This window comes from Tenrec ecaudatus, chromosome 6 (genome assembly GCF_050624435.1).
Source record: "Tenrec ecaudatus isolate mTenEca1 chromosome 6, mTenEca1.hap1, whole genome shotgun sequence".
NCBI lineage: Eukaryota > Metazoa > Chordata > Mammalia > Afrosoricida > Tenrecidae > Tenrec > Tenrec ecaudatus.
This window is the reverse complement of record NC_134535.1, coordinates 94,567,668-94,594,448: the sequence shown is the minus strand read 5'-3', so window position 1 is coordinate 94,594,448 and position 26,781 is coordinate 94,567,668. Positions and strand designations below refer to the sequence as shown.

At 37.9% G+C, this 26,781-nt stretch overlaps 1 protein-coding gene and 1 pseudogene across 3 annotated transcripts in view; one reads left to right on the top strand and one right to left on the bottom strand.

Moving 5' to 3' along the window:
• The window catches only part of CNTN1 (contactin 1), a 392,308-nt gene that overhangs the window by 325,114 nt on the left and 40,413 nt on the right, over window positions 1-26,781 (top strand). For all 3 annotated transcript variants that reach the window (XM_075551884.1, XM_075551883.1, XM_075551882.1), the window contains exons 19-24: window positions 1,047-1,117; window positions 6,412-6,646; window positions 10,252-10,355; window positions 19,884-20,070; window positions 23,347-23,459; window positions 24,221-24,377. In XM_075551884.1, the coding sequence (XP_075407999.1) occupies window positions 1,047-1,117; window positions 6,412-6,646; window positions 10,252-10,355; window positions 19,884-20,070; window positions 23,347-23,459; window positions 24,221-24,377 (867 nt within the window). The remainder of the gene's footprint in view (window positions 1-1,046; window positions 1,118-6,411; window positions 6,647-10,251; window positions 10,356-19,883; window positions 20,071-23,346; window positions 23,460-24,220; window positions 24,378-26,781) is intronic.
• Window positions 18,981-19,094, bottom strand: LOC142451987 (U2 spliceosomal RNA; annotated as a pseudogene).

Here is a 26,781-nt window from a genome sequence, read left to right as displayed (position 1 = left end):
CAGTTGATCATGACAATAGGTTGAGGAAATTTATGTAAAACTGAGCTAAGCCATATCTGTAGGGAAACATCTTCTAGAGCAACATGGGCATCATCTGTGTGGCTGCCCGCCAAGTGCTTTGAGTTCTGGGACAAATTCTGCTTTACTCCTTGTGACAGGTCCAGTTTGGTCCTAGGGGTTCACATCCAGTAAACTCCAGTGTCTCGCTGGGAAGGAACTTCAAAGACAGAGAGAAACTCCCAGGGTGACATAACAGGTGGCCATCGGATGTGTTGGCTACAATTGACAAGGGATCTCAGTGTCATGAAGATAGTAGACACCAGGGAGTCACTGATGTCGACAGATTTCTGAGGAAATTTAGATATGGAATTAGGAACCTAGGGGACAAGACTGGAAGGTTTTTGTTTGTGCCACTTGCAAAAGTACGATACAATGTTAATGCGAACATGGTGTTTGCTTGTACTTTTAGTCTATGACCAGCGAAGCGGTAAGTTTCCAGAAGCCCATAGGGTTTTGAAAACTGGTCATTGAGCTTGTTGGCTACAATTGATTTTGAGTAAGATCTGCAAACTATTTCCACCACAAGTATATTGCTCTTTTTGTTCATGTGTTCTGACTTTTGGTGGTGGTTTTGTATTTTAATATCACAATCTTTCTTAATCAGGTCTTTATTCAACATAAAAACTGTTCAAAATGATGTGACTTTTATGAAATAAACAGATATGAGAGTGTTAGGTAGCAGCTTTCTCTGCAACACAGTGTACTTAATATTTCAGAACCCTATTAAAAGGCATAAAGATGAAACAATCTGAAGAGACGGGAAATTTGCCTCTCTAGGCTTTGGTGCTGGAAAGTGGCACATTTCTTGTGGCCTATCATTAGTGTTCATCTTGGCCTTCAAATATTTTCACAGCTACTGTTAGCAATTGTGATTACAATTGAACCATTTGTACAGCTCCTCTTTCCTAGAGAAAGAAAAATCATAAATAACCTTGGCTTCTATCGCTCATAGCTTGTAATTCTGTTGTTATTTTTGTCTGTTTTAGCACCTAATGTCGCACCATCAGATGTAGGAGGAGGAGGTGGAAGCAATAGAGAACTTACCATAACATGGGCGGTAAGTAGGATCAGTCAATTGTATGTAGACTGTTTCACATATATTTAATCTCAAACACACATTTCTCCCTACAATACATTAACATAAAGAAGACTGTCAAATTAATGCCCCAAAAGAACAAATAATATTTTCTTCATGAACTCATAACAGAACTTTGTCAAATATAGTGAAAGAAGATGCGCCTCTTAGAAGATCAGCCTCTCAGTAAAAAATATGACTGAGAAAGGCTTGCCTTCTCAAAGCAGTCAACCATGATGACGTAGGTGGAATCAAGTCCATGAGAGTAAAGTCTTTGGGACTTTCATTGGCTAATGGGGCATGACTGAAAATGAGAAGAATCAGCTGCAAGCAATCTATTAATAATTTGAACTTTGCATGAATTATGAATCTTAGAAAAGTTAGAAATTGTCAACAATGAAAAGAAACACATAAAGATTGCCATCCTGGGCATTAGGGAATGGAAATGGATGGGTGTCGGCCATGTTGAATTAGAACACTCATATGGTTACTGTGCCGGAATGACCCATTCAAGGGGAATGAGATCACATTAATCATCAAAAGAACATTTCAGCAGCTACCTTCAAGTACAACACTGTCTGATAGTATAATAACTATTCACCCACAAAGACAACTAGTCAATACAAATACTGCTCAAGTTTATGAACCCGCCATTAAATCTGGTGATGCAGAAAGTGAAGAAATATAGCAATGTCTTCCGTCTGAAGTGGATCAATCATGCAGTCAATCTGCATGAATAATTATTGAATTTTGGAATGCAAAAGGTGGAAAGAAAAAGGAAGAAAGAGTAGTTGGAAAATATGCTCTTCACGATAGAAATGAAACTGGAGATTGCTTGATACACATTTGTAAACCAGTGGCTTGTTCATATCTTTGTTCAGCAACACAAAAGATGACCATATATGTAGATTTCACTAGATGGAGTACAAAGACATCAAATTGACCTCATGTGGGAGAAGAGAGGATAGAGAAGCTCAGTATCAGCAGGTAAAACTAGGCCAAGTTCAGTTTGAAGTTTAAAGGAATGAAAATCCACAAGAGCCAAAATATTACCTTGCATATATCGCATCTTAATGTATAGAATCTCTCAATAACAGATATGATGAATTGAATAATATGACAGAAGACCTGAGGAGCTGTGGGATGACATCAAGAGCATCACGCGTCCTTGAAAAAAAGCAAAAGGTCAACAAAGAGACCTGAAAGCAAGCTCAAAGGATGTTAGAAGAAGCTTGCTTTTAATTGGAGAAAAGCTATGGCAATGGAAGAAATAATGAAAGCAAAGAACAGAAGGGAAAATCTCAAAGGACAACTTGAGAAGGCAAAATAAAATATTATAATCAAATGTTCAAAGACCTAGAGTTAGAAAACCAAAAAGAAATTACACACTCAGCATATTTTAAACTGAAATAGCAAAAGAAAAAAATGCAAGCCTCTAGTTCTAATATTGAAAGGATCCATAAACAAAATACTGAATGATGCAAAAATCATCCAAAGAAATGGAAATAATACATAGAGCCACTCTACGCAAAAGGACTGACCAACATTTAGCCATTTCAAGAAGTAGCTTATGAACCAATGATACTGAGGGAGGGAGTAAGAGCAGGACTGAGACATTAGCCAAAATCAAGTCTCCAGGAATTGACGGAATAGCAAATGAAATATTTTACCAAGCATTGGAAGCAATCATTTTTCTATGACAGGAAATTTGGAAGACAGCTACCTAAGCAAATGTCCAGAAGAGATCTTTGTAGCCATTCCAAAGAAAGGTAACCCCCACAATGCACAGATTACAAAACAATATCACATCCAACTAAAATTTTACTGAAGATCATCCAATGATTTCAGCAGTACCTTGACAGAGACCTTCCAGAAATTCAGTCCAGATACAGAAGAAGATATGGAACAAAGGATATCACTTTTTATGACATTTGAATCTTGGCTGAGAGCGGAGATTATAAGAAAGATGCTTACTTGTGCTTTACTGACTATGCAAAGTCACTGGCTCTGTGGACCATAACCTTGATAGCCTTGAGAGGAATGAGAATTCAAAATCATAATCGTGCTCATGCAGACCTTGCAAACGGGTCATGAGGTAGGTGTGTGAACAGAAAAAGGGAATATTGCTTGATTTAAAATCAAGAATGGTGTATGTCAAGGTTGTATTCTTTCACCATAGTTACTCAATCTGTATGCTGAGAAAATAAAGAAGTTGGATTGTATGAAGAAAATGTGATATCAGGATTGGAATAAGGACTACTAAACATTTTGATATATGCAAGTGATACAATCTTGCTTGCTGAAAGTGAGGAGGACTTGGAGCACTTGCTGATGGAGATCAAGGGTTACAGCTTTCACTGTGGATTACAACCCAGTGTAGAGGAACCAAAATTGCTCACAACGGAATCAATAGGGAACATACCAAATGGGGGAAAGAGTGGCGTTGTGGAAGAATTTGTCTTGCTGGATACACAGTCAGTGCCCAGGGAAGCAGAAATCAAGAGAACAGGGACACATTGCACTGGGGGAATCTGCTCCAGAGACCTCTTTGAAGTATTGAAAAGCAAGGATGGTACCTCGGGGACTTAAGAGTGCCTGACCCAACCCATGGCATTACATTAAACACCGTATGACAGTTATACGTTGAACAAGAAAGAACAAAGGAGAATCAGCGCATTTGGATCATGGTGCTGGCGAACAATATGGAAGGTACCACTGACTGCCAAAAGGACAAACAAGTCTGCCTCTGAAGAAGTTCAGCCAGAATGCTCTTTATCGGCAAGGATGATGAGACTTCAGTTCATGCACTTTGGACAGGCTATCAGGAGACCAGTCCCTGGCAAAGGACACCCTGTGTAGTAAAGTAGGAGGATGACGTTCAGCCAGAAGGAGGACTCAGTGCCTGTAACACTGGATTCAAACATAAGAACGATTGTGAGGCTGGTGTACGGATGAGCAGTATTTGGTTCTGTTGTACATTAATTTTCTATGGTAGAGAACTGGCTTGGCATCCCTTAGTAAGAATTCATCATAATCACAAATACATGTCAATTTCTCACCACACATTTTATAAATTAGTGCACAGTTCCATACAAAAAAATAATGAGTCACTGAAGACCCATTGCCCTTGAAGATTAAGCATTCAACTAACTGATTCCAGAGATATTGTGGCCTTGAAACTCAACTATACTTTTCCATGTTTCCTTTGAACATTATAAACTCCAAAGATTCAGTTCACACATTTTCATTTTGAAATCCATTTTTAAATCAGTCAGTTTCCTCACTCGTCGCTGACTTTGATCATTTCTTTTGTGAATGTAATTCCCCAGGACGGCTCAGTCTTAGAAGTCACCTAAGGGGCTAGTTATTGACGTACCTAATATGTTTTATTAAATATTCATAGCATAAATACAATTTAGATATCACAAATTATAATGTCTTGAAAATAATATATCTTGGCTGGGTTTCTGATACAAGAGTCGAGGAGACTGTAATAACACAGACTTATCTGGATTTGGTAGGTGGCACCTATGGTGGGAATATGCTTTGTATAAACACCACCTCTTCATTAAACCATGTTAGTATTTCATCACCACAGGTAATCCAAGAATGCAAGGCAGGTTCCAAAGTAATTTAAGTGACTGCAGGAAAAATGACAGGCTTTGTTTTTTACATAAATCAAACTGATTTACACAATAAGTGAATATTGAGCAAATCTGAGTGTCACTCTACTCGGTGACAATTACATACTTTGTAATAGATATTAAATTAGATTTAAACCACGATTGAATAAGGAAAGAAGCTCACATTATTCAGTTGTAATTTTTAATGTCCTTGTCTTATAGAACATACAAATGTAAAGAACATTTGCATTTTATTCTTTGCAGTGCGGCTTGTTTCTTGTAAACTTTGCAACATGATAGGAAATAGGAAATCCTATTCGAAAAATTAAATCTAAAAATCAATGGTATAGAGCCTGGGAATTATTACACTTGAAAGTTCTATAGGTAATTTTAACAGTTTGAATTGAAAAACCTAAATTTAAAATCATCAAAATGAAAAGGTATTCATTGCAGAAAGTGTTCATTGTAGACATAATAACCTCAAACCAACAACTGTTCGTTGTAGACATGGTCATCGAACATCACAATTTGGACATTCTTGGAATCATTCATAATCAACTAAGTTCAGTTCCACCGGGCCATATCCCTGTGCTCCTGTTGAACATACGTGTATCGAAAGATCTGTGTTGGCTGCAGCTCGAGGTTTTTGTCCATAAAGCACCTTAGCTTCGGTTTTCCGGTGAAGAAACAAGCACACAATTGGCACACGGACTGAAGAACTAACAAATGAAATGACAAGGGCTCGCTAGCTGTCGGTGGTATTTTATAATAATAGTCGGTCAGGGCTGGTTGGGATTCTTTCACTGGACAATTGGTTTGCATATTGATAAGAAAAATCTGAGAATGTGATGCCGAACAGAGCATCATTTTAATGTTCAAGTTTTTGGTGTTCAAGTTTTAGTACTCAAGTCTGACAGAACCCAAACCCAATCGCCTTCAAAGAAGTGCGCCACTACCTGCAGTTCTCTTCTGACTTCTTAGTCCCATCTCTTCTTACTCACCCCTCTCTGGCTCGCTTCTCTTGTTCAATCACGATAGGGAACTAGAGCCTTGTACCACTCTCCCGTGATTGATTTTTGGCTCCAGAGAAGATGATGAAGTCATCCATTCAATCAATATTATTTGAAATACCAGGGGAAAGTGAACAAAGCTGACCTGAATCCCCACCTTCCAGAAATGTATAGCATGGTAGTTGAAAGAGACAGTTATGTAGAAAATAAAAATCACAACAGTGTTACAGAAAAACAACGAAGGTGTGTGCTGGATGGGAAGCGCCCGGCCGATTCTGTAGCCAGGGCAAGCATTATCAAAGCAGCTACTTTAAGCTAAAAATACAGTGTCAGATTCTGATGGTACACAGGAGGGCAATCTCCCGGAGAGAGACCTGCAAGTGGAAAGGCCCAACAGGGAGGGCTCCCCTGCAGGGTCCAAGGATTAGCAAGGGCGCTAATTGGCAGGTGAGGGGATCACATTTGATACAGGTTTCTGCTTGGCAACTTCGGCCAGCACTCACTTACTCAGCGAGAGAGGAAGGAATGGTCCTACAACGATGCATCCCAGATATGGTTGTGATTGGCATAGCTGATTTTTTTTGTTTTGTTGTTCCAGTTAACTGTCTGGCTCAAACTTATTCAGTATTTTAATTTCTACTAGCCTTTGTCAAGAGAATATCATTACGGCAACAATTTTGGTTACATAGTGGCATTTAAGCCATTCGATGGAGAAGAATGGAAAAAAGTTACAGTCACGAATCCCGACATTGGCAGATACGTCCACAAAGATGAGACCATGCGTCCATCCACTGCCTTTCAGGTGAAAGTGAAGGCCTTCAACAATAAAGGGGATGGGCCATACAGCCTTACGGCAGTCATTAATTCAGCACAAGACGGTACGTAGAAGAAAACCTCTAGCATGATTAAAGGGGAGAGGGGAGGTTTAACATCTTGTATTCATTTTCACGGTTAACTAAAATCAACTCGGCGCCATCGACCCAGTCCGGCTCATAGTGACCCTGTAGGACAGGGTAGAACTGCCCCTGTGGCTTTCGGAGGCTGTAACTGTGGGAGCAAAAAGATTCAAGAGAAATATTCCTATACATTTACTGGTCGGTTACACCTTTTACTGCGATCCTCGTGGTCGACAGTTCAAAACCACCGGCAGCTCCGTGGAAGCAACACTGAGCTTTCTACTCCCATAGACACCTAACCGTCTCAGAAACCCACAGAGGGTTGCTATGAGTCAGCATGGACTCAATGCCAGTGAGTTTGTTTGGTTTTGAGTAAGCATTTATTAAATGAGAATTCTGTGAAATTAAAGCTTTTCCACTTTTTCTTCATCTAGTTACAAACGTGTCAACTAAAGTCTACATCTTTTAGACCCATGATAATTTAGATATGAACTCTGTACTAAAATGACTTCTGCCCTGTGGTTTAGAATTATGTCAGCCAGGACTTCTTAATATGGAATCTCAGTATGCCTGTTTCCTACCAATGCCTTGACATTCAGATTTCTTTGTAACATCACTCTTTTAAACCCAAAATCTGTGTAATTGTAGCATTTAAGCAAACTTTTGTTGTTGTTTTTATTATAATAGAGTACTGGGAGGTTATTTGAGGGAGTCTCTATTAGTATGTGTGTGTGTGTGTGTGTGTGTGTGTGTGTGTGTGTGTGTGTGTGTACTTTTAAAAGGCAGAAAGCCAGGAGAAATTTTTTCTTAGGATGTGAAAAATACTTTGGGGGAAAAATACTAATGCAGGATGTCTTTCTTTCTTGTTCTTTTTTTTTTTAAAAGAAAGTAACTTTAATTGAGCTAAACATGCCCATAGATGAATTAATGTATCTTTTCTAAATAATATGATTTTAAATTAAATATAATTATAATTATCTCTATCATTTTCTATTTAAGTCATATTATTATTATAAATTTTATAATAGAAGAGATCTTCTTTTATATTTTTATTCCTAGGTAGGTTGTAAAAAATTAATGACTAGGAAAGCAGATAGATGTTTATTTTCTTCTTACCTAACACATTTGGCTTGGGGAGTCAGTGATGTAGTCCACCAATAAATAGAGTAGAAGACTTAAATCCAAGACTTTCTACTTCCTAACCACTCCTCTAAACACTAGTGTATTGGAGAAACGGAGTCAAGTGGATCATCTATACACATCCCTATCCCTCTTGACCGATGACCAGGCCTTCTGCTCAGCACGGCAGCCACCTTGCTTGTTGTGGCCATGTGCTCCTGTGTTGAGTACTAAAGCCACAAAAGCTGACCGGGGCACTTTATTTCTCAGAAAACTGAACTTGCAAAATACTTTCATACTAACACATACCAGCAACACTAAGCATACTTCCTTAAGTTTGGGATTTTTCCATTTTTATTTTCATTAACTCATTCAATAAGGTAAACATGCAGGGACTCCTGTAACTCAGACTCAGAGATCACCTTACTGTGTGTGTGCTCGGGGTCAGTTTTCTACTGAATTGCCTCATCTACGTGATGAGTGGACTGGACCATGAGCTCTAGCACGAAAACCTTTTTTTTAAATGTTTCTGTTTGTGTAAGGCATGAGCAGTGGTACAGAGGCCATTGTGGTATGAGTTAAGAATTTCCAGGACTCAGAATTCCTCAGTGGCTTCAATCACCCCTGCATGAGTGGAAATCTTCTGCTTTCCATTGAACAGAGCCGTTATCAGTGTATGAAATGCACAATTATGCTTTCATTGACGCAATAGCAATATTCCAAGAGAGCTTTTTATTTTTCCAAGAAAATTTTAGAAATTTATATAGGTCACAAAACATCAGCCAATTTTTTACATTAAAGTTCTATAGAGATCTATACTCAGCTCAAATCTATAAGTGATCTCAAGTGTGCCATATATGTACAAAATCACATGTATAGATACCAAGCCAATGCCTTGGAGTCGATGCCAGCTCACGGTGACCCTATAGGACAGGGTAAAACTGCCCCCTGGGACTTTCTGATACTATAACTCTTTACGGGAATAGAAAGCCCTGTCTTTCTCAGGAGGTGGCTTCAAACCATGCACCTTGCCATTAGTAGCCCATTTTGCGATCATTACTCCACCAGAGCTCAAATACATAAACAAAATTTAAAAGTAGAAGATATTATTTAATACTATAATCAAACAATGGACAAGTCCTGGATGATAAAACTTGCATGTCTGTAGCTTTGAGTTGATTCAGCATAATATAACTTGCTTCACTTTTAATAATTTGAGTACAGTGTACAGAGAGTAATGTACTGTGTGATATTGAGTACATTGCACAGAGAACATAAGCATAAAAATGTTATAGATTATCTTCTCATTCCATATCTTTCCTTGCAGTTTTATTTGATATTGAAGTAACTTTCCAGGAAGAAGTCCAAGATTCTCTTCTATATATTCATGACCATTTGTATTTAATTATATTTATTTCCTAATTGATTCATGAGTCTCATAAAACCTACTTGGGTCAAAACTTTTATTAATGCTACTCTTTTCTTTTATTGCTAGAAAATCAATCATATTGTCACATGCTTACATGAGTTAAAGAGGCAACAGTACCAATATGTAGCATATTTTAAAACATAAAAATGGGATTATAGCATGTTAATGAAAAACAAAAAAATTAATCACCCCTGCTTAAATGGGTCCTTAGTTTCTTTGTGTAAATATCACAAGGGATATAAATTATTTCTTCCTTGAACAAAGGCCATTTTGATACATATTTGACTTGATGCCCAGTTGGAAGATTAGATGCATAAAAGCTTTCCTGAGCCCCAGCAGAGGCGGTTGTCAAAATGTATTGGGAATGATCTTAAGGGCAAGGAGAAAAAAGTGCTCTTACCTTGAACAGAAAGGAGTAAAATTTAATCATGTGAATGACATTATTTACCAGACATAATATCTTATAATGTCATGTGAATAGCAAGTCAGAGAAAACTAATTGTAATAAGTAGTTTTAGATCATAAATATCACATTTCCAATTTTTTGTAATGCAGAGTTAATAAACTAAATAATTAAAATTTTAATTTGCATCAGCAGGCTTTCTTAAGCAAATAATTTTGGGGGGAAAGTAATGCAGTTCTTGCTCACAAATATCATATAAATTTATGAAGGTTTTTATATTTCTATATTGAAACTATTTATATGTGTTTGTGTATGTGTATAAGGTGATGTGTGGTGTGACTTTATGCATGTGTATGTATAGCTATGTTAACATTCCTGGTTATGAATATGTGTGTGAATTTTTTTACTGATAACTCTAAAATCATATAACATTAAACATTGAGGAAAAATTCGTATCATAAAAATCATTAGATTTATTTTATTTTATAGTTTAGAAATATTACATTGTTTACATTTGTTCAGATAGCAAGTAGTATTATTTCAGGTTCTTTTTGTAATTGTCTTACTAAGTAGTGTTATTTCTGTTTCTTTTTGTAAATATATTACTAAGAATATAATGTTTTCATCAAATTTCAGCTCCCAATGAAGCCCCCACAGCAGTAGGTGTCAAAGTCTTATCATCTTCGGAGATATCTGTTCATTGGGAGCATGTGATAGAAAAAGTGGTGGAAGGCTATCAGGTGGGTTAAAATTTATCAAACTAAACTCATTTATTAATAAATACCACACATTTCCAAATGTGTTGTATCTTTAAATGTTCTGTGTCCCATTGATTTATGTTGCAAGAAACACTCTAGCCTGTTGAATTTTTTTTTGAACAATTGTAAAGTAATTGTTAACAGCGAAACAGAAATTTCTAGTTGGCCTACCTAAGGAAGAGGTAAAAATCCTGTGTGCTGGCAAACATTGGCTAAAATACAAACTATGTTAATAGGATGTTTGGTTACCCAGGGTCTTTTAAGACAAAAATTCTTATGACATGTTGCTGTAAAGCACCTTGGTAATGAATAACAGCATCCTTCAAACATTCCTCCTGGTTAACAGTTATAAATATACCAAACATGTGTCTCATAACATTGTATAGGAGAGTAGAAAATGTGTATAACATTGTATAGGAGAGTAGAAAATTGCCAATAATCACAATGTCACAAAGAAAACTTTCCTTGAGTTGATTCTTACAGGATTTGAGGAAATCATCCAGCTAGAAAAAGGAGAGCTTTTCTCTGAAGAAGGAATAAGAATTGGGGAATTGAAGCTAGGAAGATGGTTGAGGTCTTTAATACAAAGCTAAATAATTCAAACTGTGATGTGTCAAAGAGATGAGGTCCCCGATTCCTTTGAGCACAATAAGTGTCTATGCAGATGAGCTGGCATCATTCGTCTGCCTTTCCAGAGCAGCAAACGGATAACAGATGGGGTCAGTGCCTTCTCTGGGAGTTGGAGGAGTGGTCCATTGGCTTTCCATGTGCTAGGCATCTAGTGAACTGCGAGTGTCCTTTCAGAATTGTGGTCTGCGGGCAATGCCATATACTTGGCTCTATCCGTGCAGATGGCTTGCCCTCCCAATGCCGGTGCTCTCTTTGCATCTGTCCATGGATTATCAGTTCCATGAAGAAAAATTTTAAAAATATATTTAGGTCAACGCAATGGCAGACAGAAACTAAGCACTAAATAATGATTGAGGCTTTATAAAAATAATAAAAACTGAATGACCAGATATAGTGTTCCAATATGGCTTTAGCAAAAACTATATTTCTGTAACCACAAAAAAAAGAATGCAAGCTTTTAAGCAGACAACCAAACTAATGGTCAGTTATTTCTGGAACCATGTATTATGATCTGGTAGATCTCAAAGAGAATCCTTTGGTGGCTTATGTGTTGCTGGGATGCTGAAGGCGCAGTTGCTGGCATTTCAGGTACAAGAAGGGTGGCAGAGCTTCCAGACTAAGCACAGAGGGAGAGGAAGGCATGGGCTGTTCACTTCAGGGGGATTTGCCACTGAAAACACTAGAGATAGCAGCAAAACAGTGCCAGTTACTGAAACCTTAATGACAGAGGGAGCATCTTGTCAGAGACAGTGCCAGAAAATGAGCCCTGGAGGTTGGAAGGCACTGAAAATAAGACCGAGGAAGAGCTGCCTTCTCAGAGCAGTTGATCATTGTGAAGTGGAAGGAAGAAAGCCTGTGGGAGCGAAGTTTCTGCAGCTTTCATTTGCTGGCGGGCACACTCAAAATCAAAATAAACAGCGAAGGACATGAGTTCATCACTGGAACTTGGAATATGCAGAGTGTGAATATCGGGAAAACCGATGTTGTTTAAAATGAAACAAAATGCATAGAGATCAATATTCTAGGCATAAGTGAGCTAAAATGGACTGATATGTGCAATTTTGAATAAAAAAGTCATGTAATATACTGTGTCATGAATGACCCAGTCCAGAGGAATGGTATTGCATTCATCATCCAAAAGGGCATGTCAAGATCCATCTGGAAGTGCCCTGTTGTCTGTGAGAGCATAAGCTCTATCTACATACAAGGAAATACGCCGGGCCATACAACTATTAGTTAAATTTATGCACCAACCACTAAAGATAGTGATGCTTATTTTTACTTTACCAACATCTTCAGTCTGATTGATCAAACATGGTATGAAGATTCATTGATAATTATTGGTGGCTGGGAACAACAAAGAAGGAACGAAAGTTGGAAAAAAACAGTCTTGGTAATAGAAACTAGGCTGGGGGCATCTCGTGATAGAATTTTACAAGACCAATGACTTCTTCGTCACAAATACTTTTTTCCACTACATTAATGGTGACTACACATATGGACTTCTCCAGATGGAATGCGCAGAAATCAAATTGGCTGTTTTTAGGAAGAAACAATGGAGAAACTCAATACCAGCAGATAAAACCAGGATAGGGGCTGACTGTGGATGGGTGATCAATTGTTCAAAGGTAAAGTTAGGTTAAAGTTGAAGAAAATGAAAATTAGTCCACAAGAACCTAAATACAACCTCGCATCATCTATCCCATCTGAATTTCAAGAACTGATGCATTACACAAAAATGACAGAAGACCTCATCAGCTGTGGGAGCACACCTAGAGCACAGTACATGAAGAAATCAAAGGGTCATTACAAAGAAAATAAATAAAAGATCAAAAAGGATGTCAGAAGAGACATTGAAACTTTCTTTTAGTCGTAGAACATCTAAGGCAAATGGAAGAAACGTCGAAGTCACAGAGCTATACCGAACATCTCAAATTCCTCACAGCTGGGCCAACTGGGAAAAGACTCACGTTGCCAAGGATTTCATTTTGCTCAGACCCATAGTCAGTGTTCATGGAAGCAGTGGTCAGGAGATAAATGACATTTTATCTGCACAAGACCTCTTTAAAGTGCTGTAAAGTGAGAATGTTATTTTGAGGATTGTGGCACACCTGATCCAAACCATGGTATTTTCCGTTTCCTCATATGCATGTGACAGTTGGACATTGAATAAAGAAGTCTGAAAAAAATCAATGCATTTGAACCACGGTGTTGGCAAAGAATATTGAAAGTACCATTGTCTGACAAAAGGACAAACAGATCTGTCTTGGAAGAAGTACAGCCAGAATGCTCCTTGGAGGGAAAGATGACAAAACTGCGCCTCCTATACTTTGGCCATGTTCTCTGGACAAGCCCATTACTGGAGAAGGACATCTCCTGGGTAAGGTCGCAGAGAAGGGAAAAAGAGGAAGACCCTTAACCTGATAGATGGACACGGTGGCTGCAACCAGGGTTCAAGCATAAGAAGAGTCGGGTGATGGCCCAGTGTTGAGTTCTGTTGTCCCTCGGGTCACTAAGTCAGGACCAACAAGATGGCACCTACCAATAACAACAGATCTCAAATGTCTTCAGGTAATGTTTATAAGCTTGAACTTAAAGTTATTGCAAGTAGAGAAAGGTGATAGGCGTGGGAATAAACATAACTTACTAAGCTAACAATAAATTTATAGTGAGAAGATAAATAATCAGGAAGAAAGATTGGCTGAATGCTTCAAAACTCTGTAACTAACAAGTCCAGGGTATTTGGGGATAACATGAATGTGTGAAGCCTGGAAAGACAAATTTTTGAGCATATGACTATTTTATTCCTTAAGTTGATCTTTTTTAAAATTATAAAAAAGAAAACATAATTTCATATATAACTCTTTTCAATAAATTTAAAACATGTATATATATATATATATATATATATATATATATATATATATATATATATATATATATATATATATATATATTTAAAACATACCAGAGTTGAAGCAAAATATGAATTGTGGAATAGTAAACTGAGTTTCTCTGTAAACCATCACCCAATTCTCAATAAAATGTTAAAATACCAGAAAGTACTTTTGCCTGTGTCAGGCATTATATACAGACCATTTTATAACTTCCAACAAGTAGTGTAAAAAGGAAATATGGAGAAAGAAGCAACACCACAATAGCAATGAATTCAGACAAAGTGATTCACTCAGAGAGTAACCTTTAGTGATTGTGAAATAAACCTTAATCCAGGACTGTCAATTAAATAGTCAGCAAATTAATGTGTAGTGAGTCTCATTTTCTCCAGTGGCTCTTTCAAGGGGAAAGTGCATGCTTCTACCGGAGCTATTAGACCCTTTGCTTTCTGACTCTTTGAGAGTCTGCACATCAAGAAGGAAGTCACGAGCTTCGGAGGGGAGCAGGCATGGGTTTTTATTTCAGCCCTGTCAGCTGGACTGATACCGGCCATAATTTACACTTTGTAACCTTGCTTTTCTCACCTGTAAAGTTGAGAGAGTAAACCACTGCCTCATAGCACTGTTGAGTGGCAAAAATGAAGTATTCTGTGTGTGATGTTCGTTCTTGTCCTCTGTCACTGGACATCTGAAGTTGATGCTGATATTGATCAGGGCGATGATGGCAGTGATAAAAATTATAATCATAATATTTCTTACACACTGTGTTAAACATTTCATAGAGTTAGTTTTATTAACGCCTCATACCCCGAGGGAATGGATATATTGTTTTCAGCATGTTAAAGAAGGGTTTAGACTTTGAGAATGTCAGGGTAATCATTGGAATTACTGTATTAAACGTGGTATAGTCTCTCCAGAGAATGGTTGCTTAAACAGGCTAAAAGTAAGTCACAGAATTATTGTTCCATCCCCCTTTCTTGAAATCTGTATAAGTCTTTCACACAGAGCCTTAAATATTAAAAGAAAGCATGAAAGCTTAAAAGAGAAATTTGTTATATTTTATCCTTCCAGAAGAAACTGCTCCTGCTACCATATGGCAGGAAAAGATTATGCGGTATTTGTTACTCTTTTAAAATACGATGGGAGGAGCCAGTGGTTTGAGAAGATGGATGATCAGGAAAAACTAATAACCTACCCCAGTCCCCATGAAAATGTACTATGGGTCTAAGTTATAAAGAAGCACAGATATAGTAAAAACCAACACATTAAAACAAATTTAATTTCATGCTGAGAAGCCCGAGACCTGAATGATTTACTTTACATCAAAGTTAATTTCCTGGTTTCAAGAGAATTGTGCTTGATTGAGTTTAAAAATAACCTTCTGCCTTTGTGGTTTTAAAGTGTATCTCAGTAGAATATTTACGTTTCAGTAATTTTTTCCTCTTGCCATGTTAAAGTCTCCATGTTTCTAATCTGAATACACTTTGAGTGTTCTCGCTATGTAAGTGAGCTCAAAGAATGGAAGAAGTTCTTATCAAAGGTATTTAGAATTTGGGCTCCTGCCCAGAAATCCACAAAAGAATTAGTTCAACCACCCATCATGTAAACCATTGAATGAATTAATTTAATGAATATAAGCAAACTATTCTATCAAGAATAAAGAAGGCAAAAACGTATAGCAGTTGAATCATAGATTAATATGGACAATTTATTTCACTATTATCACAAAAGATTACCAGCCTTGAGTAAATTTATTTAGATACTTTCAAAGATGAAGTAATGATGAACATAAAGCAGAACCAGTTATTAGTTGTGTGTATTTGTATGTGTCTTAATATGATCCCAGGGGAAGGGAAGAGTGAACAAGGAAAGCAGGAAGTTGGGTACAAAGATGCTTCATGTTGATGGAAACCCCTGTGGGCCACTTGAGCTCCGTACCTTGGGATTTGGGAGGGGCCTTATGATTGTGGCTCAGAACTGCCACAATTAGGATAAAACAGAAAGCATTGATCCATTCCTGTTATCCCCTGATCTGGGATCACTTTATGGGTATCACCACCCCGCCAGCGTCCATGCAAGTGCAGAAAAAGCTACACGTTGTGACCTCCTGTAAGACCCAATACATGCGTGAGTGCCTGCCTACACACATGTGCACGAGCAGAGCCAGAGCATGAGAGAGACTGATGCCTGCATCGGCCGGAAGGGGAGAAGTGCTCTCTAGCTCTCTGTGGGAAAGTCGGTGATAGGTACATAGAGCTTGTTCCCTGCAGCAGGGGCCGAAATAAGGAGAATTTTGAGTATTTTTTAAGAATTATAAAATTCAGCACTAGAATAATTTACATCATTGTAACTAGGGATCCAAAGTATTCACTAATTCCTTAATTAGTATGGAGTTTGGGAAATTTAGAATAATTATATAATTCCTTTTAAAATTTGAACTTTGTGTCTCAGAGTCTCATAAACAAAACAAAACAAACAAATAGCAAAACAAAACTCAAAACCAGAGATTTTATCACCTGGGCCTAATACTTCTGTCACCGAGGCCAACAATAAGTCATAAAGTTCCACATAGTATCAGAGCAGCCAGGGAAAAGTCATACAGCCACATGCCAAAAGGAAAATAAATTTGGCTCATGAAGCACAAGAGTAAGTAAGGAGGATCTATGAGCATAAGACCTTTGATTCGCTGGTCACGCCGTCCTTTGGGTAGGTGTGCAAAGACCCAGAGTGATAGGTTTTCAGTTGTGATGAATGAATGAAAGACTGAGTGAATTTCAGGGGGCTCTATTATTCTGGACCACACAGTTCGGGAAGATACAATGTGAAGGCCTCACAGGTAAAGATTAGGATATCATTACACAGATAATTCCGATTAAGACAGGGTTTCACAGACTGCTGCTTGCCTTATTTTGCCTGTCCAAAACTTTACTGCCATTGAGTCACCTCTGAGCGACCCTATAGAAGAGAGGAGAAATGGCCCTGTTTAGGTGCCTAAGGTTGTAAATCTTTATTGACACCGAGAGCCTCATCTTTTCCCAGAAGAGCAGCTGCTGGGTTCCTCCTGCTGACTTTTCAGCTTGCAACCCAGCACGTCGCCTATCACACAACATCACCTGGTCTCACTTAACTTACCCTGAGCCCGGATTTCAGATGGCCCAAGTCATGCAGCCGTGTTCATTGGAGATCTGCATGGAACGTTACTTGAACGGGTTCTGTTATTTAGAATGTTATGACAAGAAAGTGTTTTAACATTACTGACCTAGAGCTTGTTTTAACAGCTGTGGGCCAGGTGCTAAGGAAATTATATACAATAGAGACTGACAGCTAAGCTAGCTCCTTGTAATGACTCATAACTAGGGAAATGGAGGACATCATTCAGGTTCACTTAGGATCGCTTTTCTCGCAGGTTCTAAAGATTTTCTTAGGCAGTTCTTACTGTGCTTGTCCTTGTCTGCTGATACTTCAATACCTGTGTCCTGATTACCAGCTGCGTGTCCTAGGACATGTGCATTTAGTCTGTCCATTGAATGACTTTGATTAAGGAACAGACATATGCCAAGGTTTCCTAGTTTTGAACTGCCCAATTCATTGATAAAGTTAATGCTGTAATTTTCTCCTCCTCTTCCCTTTTTTCTGTGTGGTACCTAACACTGGATTAGACGATATCCCTGCCTGTTTTCAGTTACATTACTATGTAAAAACTAGTTTAAAGTTTATTGGCCATACAGTGATATCAAATCAAGCTTATATGTACCTGGGTAACATTGAGTTTGATTTGCTAGCTTCTTCCTCAACTATTCATTTCTAGTAATTCTAGTTAGACAGTTCCCTGTGAAGTTAAAATTGAGCTTCTAAGTAAAATCGGCTTTTAGGTCAAATCCCATTGATCACCTAATTAGCTACCATTGAGTACATTCTATAAGCAGATCATTTATATACAGTATGACCTCTATCTCTCTCAGCAATCCTATAATATGGATTGCTATCACATGTATCCTCTTTTATAGATGAAAAAACTGAGAAGCAAAGAAATTAAGTTAAAACACCGGGAGTCCTACAACTATGTGCACCGCAACTTTCCACTGAGCAAATAGACCCTTCACGGACCATCAAAAACCTCAATTTCCAATGTTACAAAATCCTAAGTGTGCTGGGAAGATAACATTGTGGACACTCCCAATGCAAGGGCCGTCATTTTACTAAAATTTTGCAAATCTATTCACTTTATTTGTGTTGAGTTCATGACTAGATGAGCTCACGCACCCACTCCTAGGTAGGACCACCTGCTCTTCCTTGAGAACTCTAGTCTCCATCCGAGTCCTTGCAGTGTAGACAACTCAAACCTCCCCGAAGTCGCTCCTGCAGTCAAAAGGCTCCTTTCAGCCAACTGAGTTTGCTGCTGTTTTGAGAATTATTTGGCACAATTCCATGATACTAGAAACACCAAAGATACGTTATCAAAACCTGAATCAATGTGTTATTGACATCACCAAAAACAGTTCTAGTAAGCAAAATGAGACTATTTTACGAGAAATTAATAAATAGTAAGTAGCCTTTTCTCTAACTTTACATATAAACCTCTTTTTTTGTTTTCCCAGTGATTTGAGCCATTGATTCCATTTTCACAGTGTATTTATGCACATGCAAACTTCAGAAGTGTGTTCGTTTTGAGTAGTGAAAGGAAAATGCCATCTTTGGGATATGGCATCTTAAAAATAGGAAAAGTAACAATGTCTATAAACTAAGTAATTCCTTTCTTTTTATTCCTCATAACTAATGATAGGTTTTGAACATTTAAACAGCCTTTATTTCAAAAAGTAGTAGTCCCATATTTTATGCAAATAATATGCTCACTCTTGGTTTGTTTACCAACTGTAATTCCCCCAACAAGTATTTATTATAAGTGCACTATGCTAATTTTTTGCAACAATGTGCAGAAAAGTACCTCAGACTGGGGAGTGGGTGTGCTTGGCAAACAAACTAGAGGAGGCATGATTTGCATAAGAATGTTTTATACTGGCTGTATATCAGATAATGACTATTATTATCTATCAAGTGTGTCCTCCTGTCAAAATGTCTCACAAATGGCTCCTAATAAGTTTGAAATCATGTAAACAAAAGTTGATCAAGAAATAAGTAATTAAAGGGATAAGAACAGATACTATACTTGATCTTTGCCCAAAGGCCAAGAGAGGGTGGGGAGGGAGGAAAAGGGATGAGGAACTGATACCAAAGGCTTAGCTAGAAAGAAAATATTTTGAAAAGGATGCTGTCAACATATGTACAAGTGTGCTTGACATAATGGATGTATGGATGGTGACAAGAGCTGTAAGCACCCCCAATAAATGAATTTTTTAACAAAAGAAAGAAAGAAGTGATTATTGTGTCAGGGATCAGTTATGCATTTTATGTATTTTAACTTTTGTAGATTAGATGTAAGTTCACAGGGCAGATCAGTTTTTCATTCAATAATTCATACACACTTTGTTTCACATCACTGATTATAATCCTCCCGAGGAAAGAGCCATTCAGGTCCAGAAATGAACTGTGCCCTAAGACTCAAATTTCAGCCAAGCAATATTTATAAGGGAAACAATCATACAAGTGAGATCAGCACACCTTAGAATGATCAAATCTTTGAGCTCAGAAGGACAGCATTATTTAGAAGGATTAGGAAAGGAGGGGAAATGGAAACAGAAAACACAGGGAGAAACTGGGATGAATGATCACTTACATATTTGAAAGGGAACTCTTGCATTTGCTCTTCCTTTCAACAAGTGAAACAGTGTGATTTGCTTTTGACTTCATTGAGTAGATGTGCGTGCCTCTTGAGAGTAATAAAAAGTGATTCACACCTCGGTTAAGTACCGGAGGAGAATATGATGCTCAGCCCACCCCAGTGTGACAAAATCAATAGCAAATATTTTTGTTCCCAGTTGAAGAGTGGGAGTCATGGCTAACTACTGCACGACTTCCATGTTTGCAGATTCGGTACTGGGCTGCTCATGACAAAGAAGCAGCTGCACACCGAATTCAAGTCAGCAGCCAGGAGTACTCCGCCCGGATGGAGAACCTGGTGCCAGACACCCAGTACTTTGTGGAAGTCAGAGCCTGCAACAGTGCCGGTTGTGGTCCTCCCAGTGACATGATTGAAACCTTCACCAAGAAAGCACGTGAGTCTCAAGCCCGTCATTTTAAACTGCTCCAAAACGACACGGCACTCCAACTCGAAGGAGGTGCTTTGCAGAGAACATGTCGCCAGACAGTGCTACCACATTTGGCTTCCAGTTACAGCCTTTGGGAGCAAAGCTGTTTGTTTTGTGGTTTTCACTTTGTTGGTTATCAGAAGGAAGGAAAGCCGTGCCTCCATACATTTACTATTCCGATGTACAAGTAAAATTGCAGAGCTCCCCTTTGTCATACAAACCTTGAAATAGTCTATTAAAATATTTGTGTGTCCATTCTGGTTTTATTCATTTAAACACTGTTTTCATGGGATTTCATAAGACAGCTAGGATGCTGCTCTTTTATCTACTGCCCTATGTACTTTAGTCCATATCGCAAAGCCGCCTACGCTGATTGGATTTTCTGGACTTTCTGTTTTTTTCTGGCCTGGCTTTGACCTGTCTCTCTTTCTGAGCCCAAGTTGGATATAAAAAAGAAGGGAATTTGTATGGAAGACTGTAGAGCAGTGGTTCTCAACCTGTGGGTTGCGACCCCTTTGGGGGTGGAATGACCCTTTCACAGGGGCCGCCCAATTCATAACAGTAGCAAAATTACAGCTATGAAGTAGCAATGAAAATAATTTGAGGGGGGGGGTCACCACAACATGAGGAACTGTATTAAAGGGTCACAGCATTAAGAAGGTTGAGAACCACTGCTCTAGAGAGATTCAGAAGAATTAGAAGATATGGTTATTGTGTTAGGCTGGGTAAACTAGGGAAACACATCCACAGAAACTCATATGTATAAGACAGAGTTTTATATAAAGGGTAAGTGTAATCAAGAAAACACCCCAACCCAGTGCTGTACTCGCCCACAAGTCCAACATTAGCCCATATGTCTGGCACCAATCCACAAAGTCCCTCTCCACCTCAAAAAACACACACTATGATGCCTACTGCAGAAGGAAAGCCGAGTCAGTGAATGTGTAAGCATCTCAGCCCTGGCAGGGGTCTCCACACGGCTGCTCCAGTACCCAGAGATACATCGGGGCAGGTCCATGCAGCTTCTCCTCAGGGATGTCTTGCAGGAAGTGAGCCTTGCCAGCTGAAGCAGGGAACTTGCTAAGGCAGTTGCACTCTGGTCCGACCATCACAAAGCAAGAGACCCGAGAACTAGAAAGGCAAGGCTCATGAAGCCATTTATCCCTCTGCCCTTCAATTTACCCCACATGTGTTTATATGCCAGAAAGGCACAGTAAAACTTAAATATCTCAATCAACCACTTGCCAACTCGGCACCTGTACACAATTCTTTAGCCTAACAATTACAGCTAAGTAACACCTATACCTTAATCTTATAATCCCATGAATATAGTCCCCCACCTGTGAAAATTTGTAAGCCAGCCACTTCATGCCTTTCCCTCTGTATTAAAGGGTCATGACATTAGGAAGGTTGAGAACTCCTGCTCTAGAGAGATTCGGAAGAATTTGAAGACATTATCATTAGAGTTTAAAAACATATGATATACATTTTGGGGAAAAGAAGCTATTTGTGAGATAAGAGGACATGATGGTAAAAGCCAAGACTTTGATGTCAGATATGAGTTATAAATATTCCTCCAGTGATTTAGGTTGCATGCCATTAGACAAATTATTTTTCCTTCCTTCACCTCAAGTTGCTACTCCTTAAACGAACAATCATTTGTTCAGTGTTTAATGTATTCATTCACTTATTCATTCAGTGAAAAGTATGCTATATGTCCCGTACTTTTCTAGATATTGAGGATATCAAAAGAATTGAATCATGACAAGTTCTTTCATTAGAGTTTACAATATAGATGGGAAGGACATAAATATAAATAAGCACAGTTATATAAGATGAGAGAATTAAATAAAACCGATACACAGTGATACGGGTGAGAACTGAATCATGGGTGGTCAGAATCGGTTTCTTTGAGAACTTTATATTTGAGTTAGGATAGGCATGTTCAAAAGGACATAATTTGCGCTGATCTCAAGGAAGACAATCCTAAGCAGAGAGCGTAGATGCTTTGCAGTAAGAAGAACTCGAACAGCTTATGGTGTTGAAAGTTTACGGGGGTCACGCTAGAGTGAACTGAAGAGGAAAAAGTGTTCAGAGAACGAACTAGCTAGAGCTGTTCGGTCATGGTCAGAGGGGAGTGGGATTTTTGTTTTGCTCATTGAGGACAGCAGGGCAGTGGAAGATTTTAGCCTTCAGTATGATATCTATTTTTCACATATATATTATACACTATCGGTTAGATATAATATATGTTAAATCACTCTGGCTTCGGTGTGGACAGTGGATAGCGGTGAGGCAAGAGCCAGAGAGGAAATTAGGGGCTCTTTGCGTAATCAGGAAGAGAGTTGGTAGTGGCCGGTACTAGGGGACAATGATGCAGATCGTGCACTTTTTTCTGCTGGCAGAGTTGACAACTTGCTGTGATTGTGGATGTAGGAGAAGCGGAATGGAGGCCTGAGTAGCAGAGTTTGTTCGTGTTTTTGTGCTTTTATAAAACAATGGATTTGTAGAGCAGTTTTGAGAACACTTCCTCTTGGTTACGTTGAATTTAAGAAGTTTCTTAGACATTTAAGCAAAGATAAGCAGTTGGGCACATCTGTGGAAGTTTCGGAAAGTTGGTTGGCAAAATGAAATTAGAAGCTGAGATTCCCACAAACTTTGTAAGCCCATTGCACATTCTTAGGTTTGAAGAAAATAGCTGTCATTTGAAATAGAATCGTGTCGCAGGAAGATGCAGGCACAGAGAGAAAAGCAGTCAGGATCAGGCTCTACAGTCATCTCAACATTGAGAGGTTGAACAAAGGCTACGGAGCCAGCAAAGGATAATTAATAAGCAGAAGCAGTCAGTGAAACTGATTTAAAGTAACAGTGATATTCAAGACAGAAGGAGGCCAACCCTCTGCAGCGTTTGATAAATATGGCCATTAGATTTTCCCAAATGGAAGTCATTGGTGACCTTGAAAATAGAAATGTTGAAAGCGTGCTGGGAAATAGCACCCAAGTGAAGCACATTGAGAGGAATAAAGAGTTGCGTCACACCCCTCATGGGGTCCTTGGGTGCGTAGCTGGATACGACAGTGCTAACATCTGGCATGGAATAACCATTCTTATTAGCTCTTGCTCATGTGGTGATGGTGGGCACCGGGGTGGTGGCTGTAAGTGTTACAATGATTAATCTTGCAATCCTTTATGCATGGAGTTTGGGCATGTTCATCTTTAATGATATATTATGAATTTTTACAGCTCCTAGCCAGCCGCCAAGGATCATCAGTTCCGTAAGGTCTGGTTCGCGATACATAATCACTTGGGATCACGTCGTTGCACTATCAAATGAATCGTCAGTGACAGGATATAAGGTACATGGAAGATCCCTAGATTGTTCTCCATAAAAATGTCATTGTTACAAAGGGTGACAGGTATTTTGCTGTTTTGGAAAAGGCCACTCGGCTTCATATTCTCACTGTGTAACAGAATAAGGGGGCATAGCACTATGATACACTTACAAAGGAAGCATTTTAAGGGAATGTTAGGCTAATGTTGTTTTAGGCTAACATTAAACAAGACCAATAGAGCAATGGCTTCTTTTAAAATATAAAATTGTTAGAATAATCAGTGGTTAAGGTAAAAATAATCTTTGTTTATTTTGTTTGAGAATATTAGGATGATGTTGGCCCACACATAATGAACTCTGATATATTAAATTACTTTCTGTAAATGAATAAAAACGAGAAAAGATAATTTCCATACATTCTCTGTGTTACACACTATCACGTTCTTTATTGGATACTAAATCTTAAGACAAACATATAGAACAAACCCTGAATTCATGAGACCATTTCTTTACACTGCTTCACATGTTGATAGAGCCCTGATTTTGTTTCTTTGGATTAAGACCACAAAAATTATTTTTCTTTTGGGTTATTTAAAAAATAAAATTCAGATACTTAAGGTACTTCATCTTGAGTAGCCCTAAAACATATAAGAAAAACAATTTCTCTAATGTAAAAAGAAGAAATCTTCCTTTCTTGGGACTATTGGAAAGAAATCATATTATCTGATTTTTCAGTGGCTCATGATTACAACTTTATTAAGTATACATCTTTGTGGACTTTGTAAGGTACTCTATAGACCTGATGGCCAACATGATGGCAAGCTGTATTCAACTCACAAACACTCCATAGAAGTCCCAATCCCCAGGGATGGAGAGTATGTTGTCGAGGTTCGTGCACACAGCGATGGAGGAGATGGAGTGGTGTCTCAAGTCAAAATTTCAGGTAAGCCAGTCACAACACATTCAATTAAGCATCTTTAATTTTCTTGGCCTTATGGACTCCCAAGAGTGAAGGTAGGACTGATGTTCACACCAATATAATTGTTTTTCAAAGTTTATTTATCTAAGACTTGATAATACTGCCTCTTATGAGTAATAAAACAAGTTTACATTATATCACATTTTGATTATTACATAGGCTTCAAATAACAGTTAAAATAGCATAATGCATTATACTAGAATGTGATACTAGGTAATTTTATAATGCTATGTTTCTGATAGCTTTAGTTAATTGGAAGCATCTATTTAAGGGAATGATTTCCTATTTTTGTATTTGTAGAACTCGATTATTTGTTTACATTTTTTTGCCTCATTACAGATGTGTGGTACAGTTTGGTAATGGTATTAAGTTGAGAATGATGTTGATTTGATAATTTTATGGAAGCATGTGAAATTCAGGATGCTAAGTCAAAGATAGACATAAGTGATTTAGAAGAAAATGTGGTGATTATCTTTATTAAAAGAGCCAGGAGCAGGAATGGGAATAGCAATACCAAAAGGGTAGGGGGAAGGGGGAAGAGGTGGGGGAGGAAGAGGTTGCCGAGTACAATGAATGGCACATAACCACACACCCTCACACACTGGGAAGAACAACAGAAACCAGAGGGCAAGGGAGACAGCAGTCGGTGTGAGATATGAAAACAATAACCATCAATAATCTATTAGGGGGCCATGCAGGGGGCGGGGAGAGGAGCTGATTCCAAGCACTCAGTAGAAAGTAAATGTCTAGAAAAGAACGATGGCAATATATGTACTAATATGTCTGATACAATTGATGTATGGCTTGTGACAAGAGTTGTGAGAACCCCCAAAATAATTATCTGAGCGAGAGAGAGAGAGAGACTATAGATATAATTTCCATCTATTTTGATAAAGGAATAGGTCTATATTCCTTTAAAAGAATGTTAGAATATTAATAACCTAAAATGCTAGATTTACCCAATGCTATATTTTTATGAAATTTACCAGGATGAAATAACCATTCCTTCAAACTGAAAATGTAATCGCTAGTATACTGAAGTTTCTTGTTTTAGTTTAAACGTTGTTATTATTTCTTAGTAGAAAATTAGAAAAATTAAAAAGGAAAAGAACTTAATGAACAGACTGCACATTCTCCAGAATAACAATTGTTACTACTCTGCTGGTTTTTATTGGAGTCATTTGTATGCATATTTAATTTGACGTGTTCTCGCTCTAACTTAAGATATCCTGGATCCTACCCTTCAATTATATTAAATAGTGAAAACTTTTCCTGTCACTCAACATTTTATCATTTTCACTTATAGTCATATATACTATTCATTCATATATGCAACATTTCAAAATTTCTATTATAAATATATAATTTCTCTCATGAATAATGCATCAGTACATTTTTATAAAATTTAAATAAGAGAAATATTGTCATATTTTAAGTGCTGACCTACATAGCCAAATTGCTTTTAAGAAATATTTACTGCTTTCATATATTTATTATCATCATACTCTGATGGCGTTTTCTTTGTACCCACTTCAACATTATTGTCTGTCTTTGTGAATTTGATGAGAAAATGCTGTCTTTTAAATTTTAAAACATCTCTTAAATGTTGGGCCTTAGGGAAAACATTGTCAAAGTTTTATACTTTGACAAGATTATTTCACAAAAGGAAACCAGAGATCAACATGGGCATTATTTGGGGATAATAAGGTGCAAAAGTATTTGCTAGATTGATTTCAATATTGACCTCTATGAAGAAGCCATCTCCAGCATGCTGCTGTTTCCTTTATTTTCTCACTTCCTAATATGGAGCAGAGCATAGTGTGTGGAATTTAGACTAGAGAAATTTGTAACCAGACATGCTATAGCACAATGATAGCCTCTGTATAGCTATCATCAGTGTTGTGCAAGGAAATATTAAACAACTGATTCTCCAGAGGGTGGAAAGGAACCATGCTTTATAGTGTTTGCCAATACCATGGTGTGAAAACTCCAGCCATGGCAGGTTTCAGACTCTATACATGATCTTACTTAATTGTACAAAGGCACTATAGAATTAACGTTATGGATGTCAGATGTTTAATGAATAGTACCATTCTATGGTACTAAATTGAGGCTGCTTTTGATTTGAAAATTTCGTGGAAGAATGTGAAATTCCAGATGTCTGAATGTGAAACTTCCTTGCTTAGATTTGGGTTTACCTTCAAATTGTTTAAATTATCACTGATAAGAGAAATATTCAAATACAAGTGGAAATTAAGACATTCTCCTAATTTAAAAACTTTAAATATTTTTCCTTGGTTCAGTTTTTACACTACAAATGTATAGTCAGGAATATGTACTCTACGACATGTAATGTTCATTTGTACTA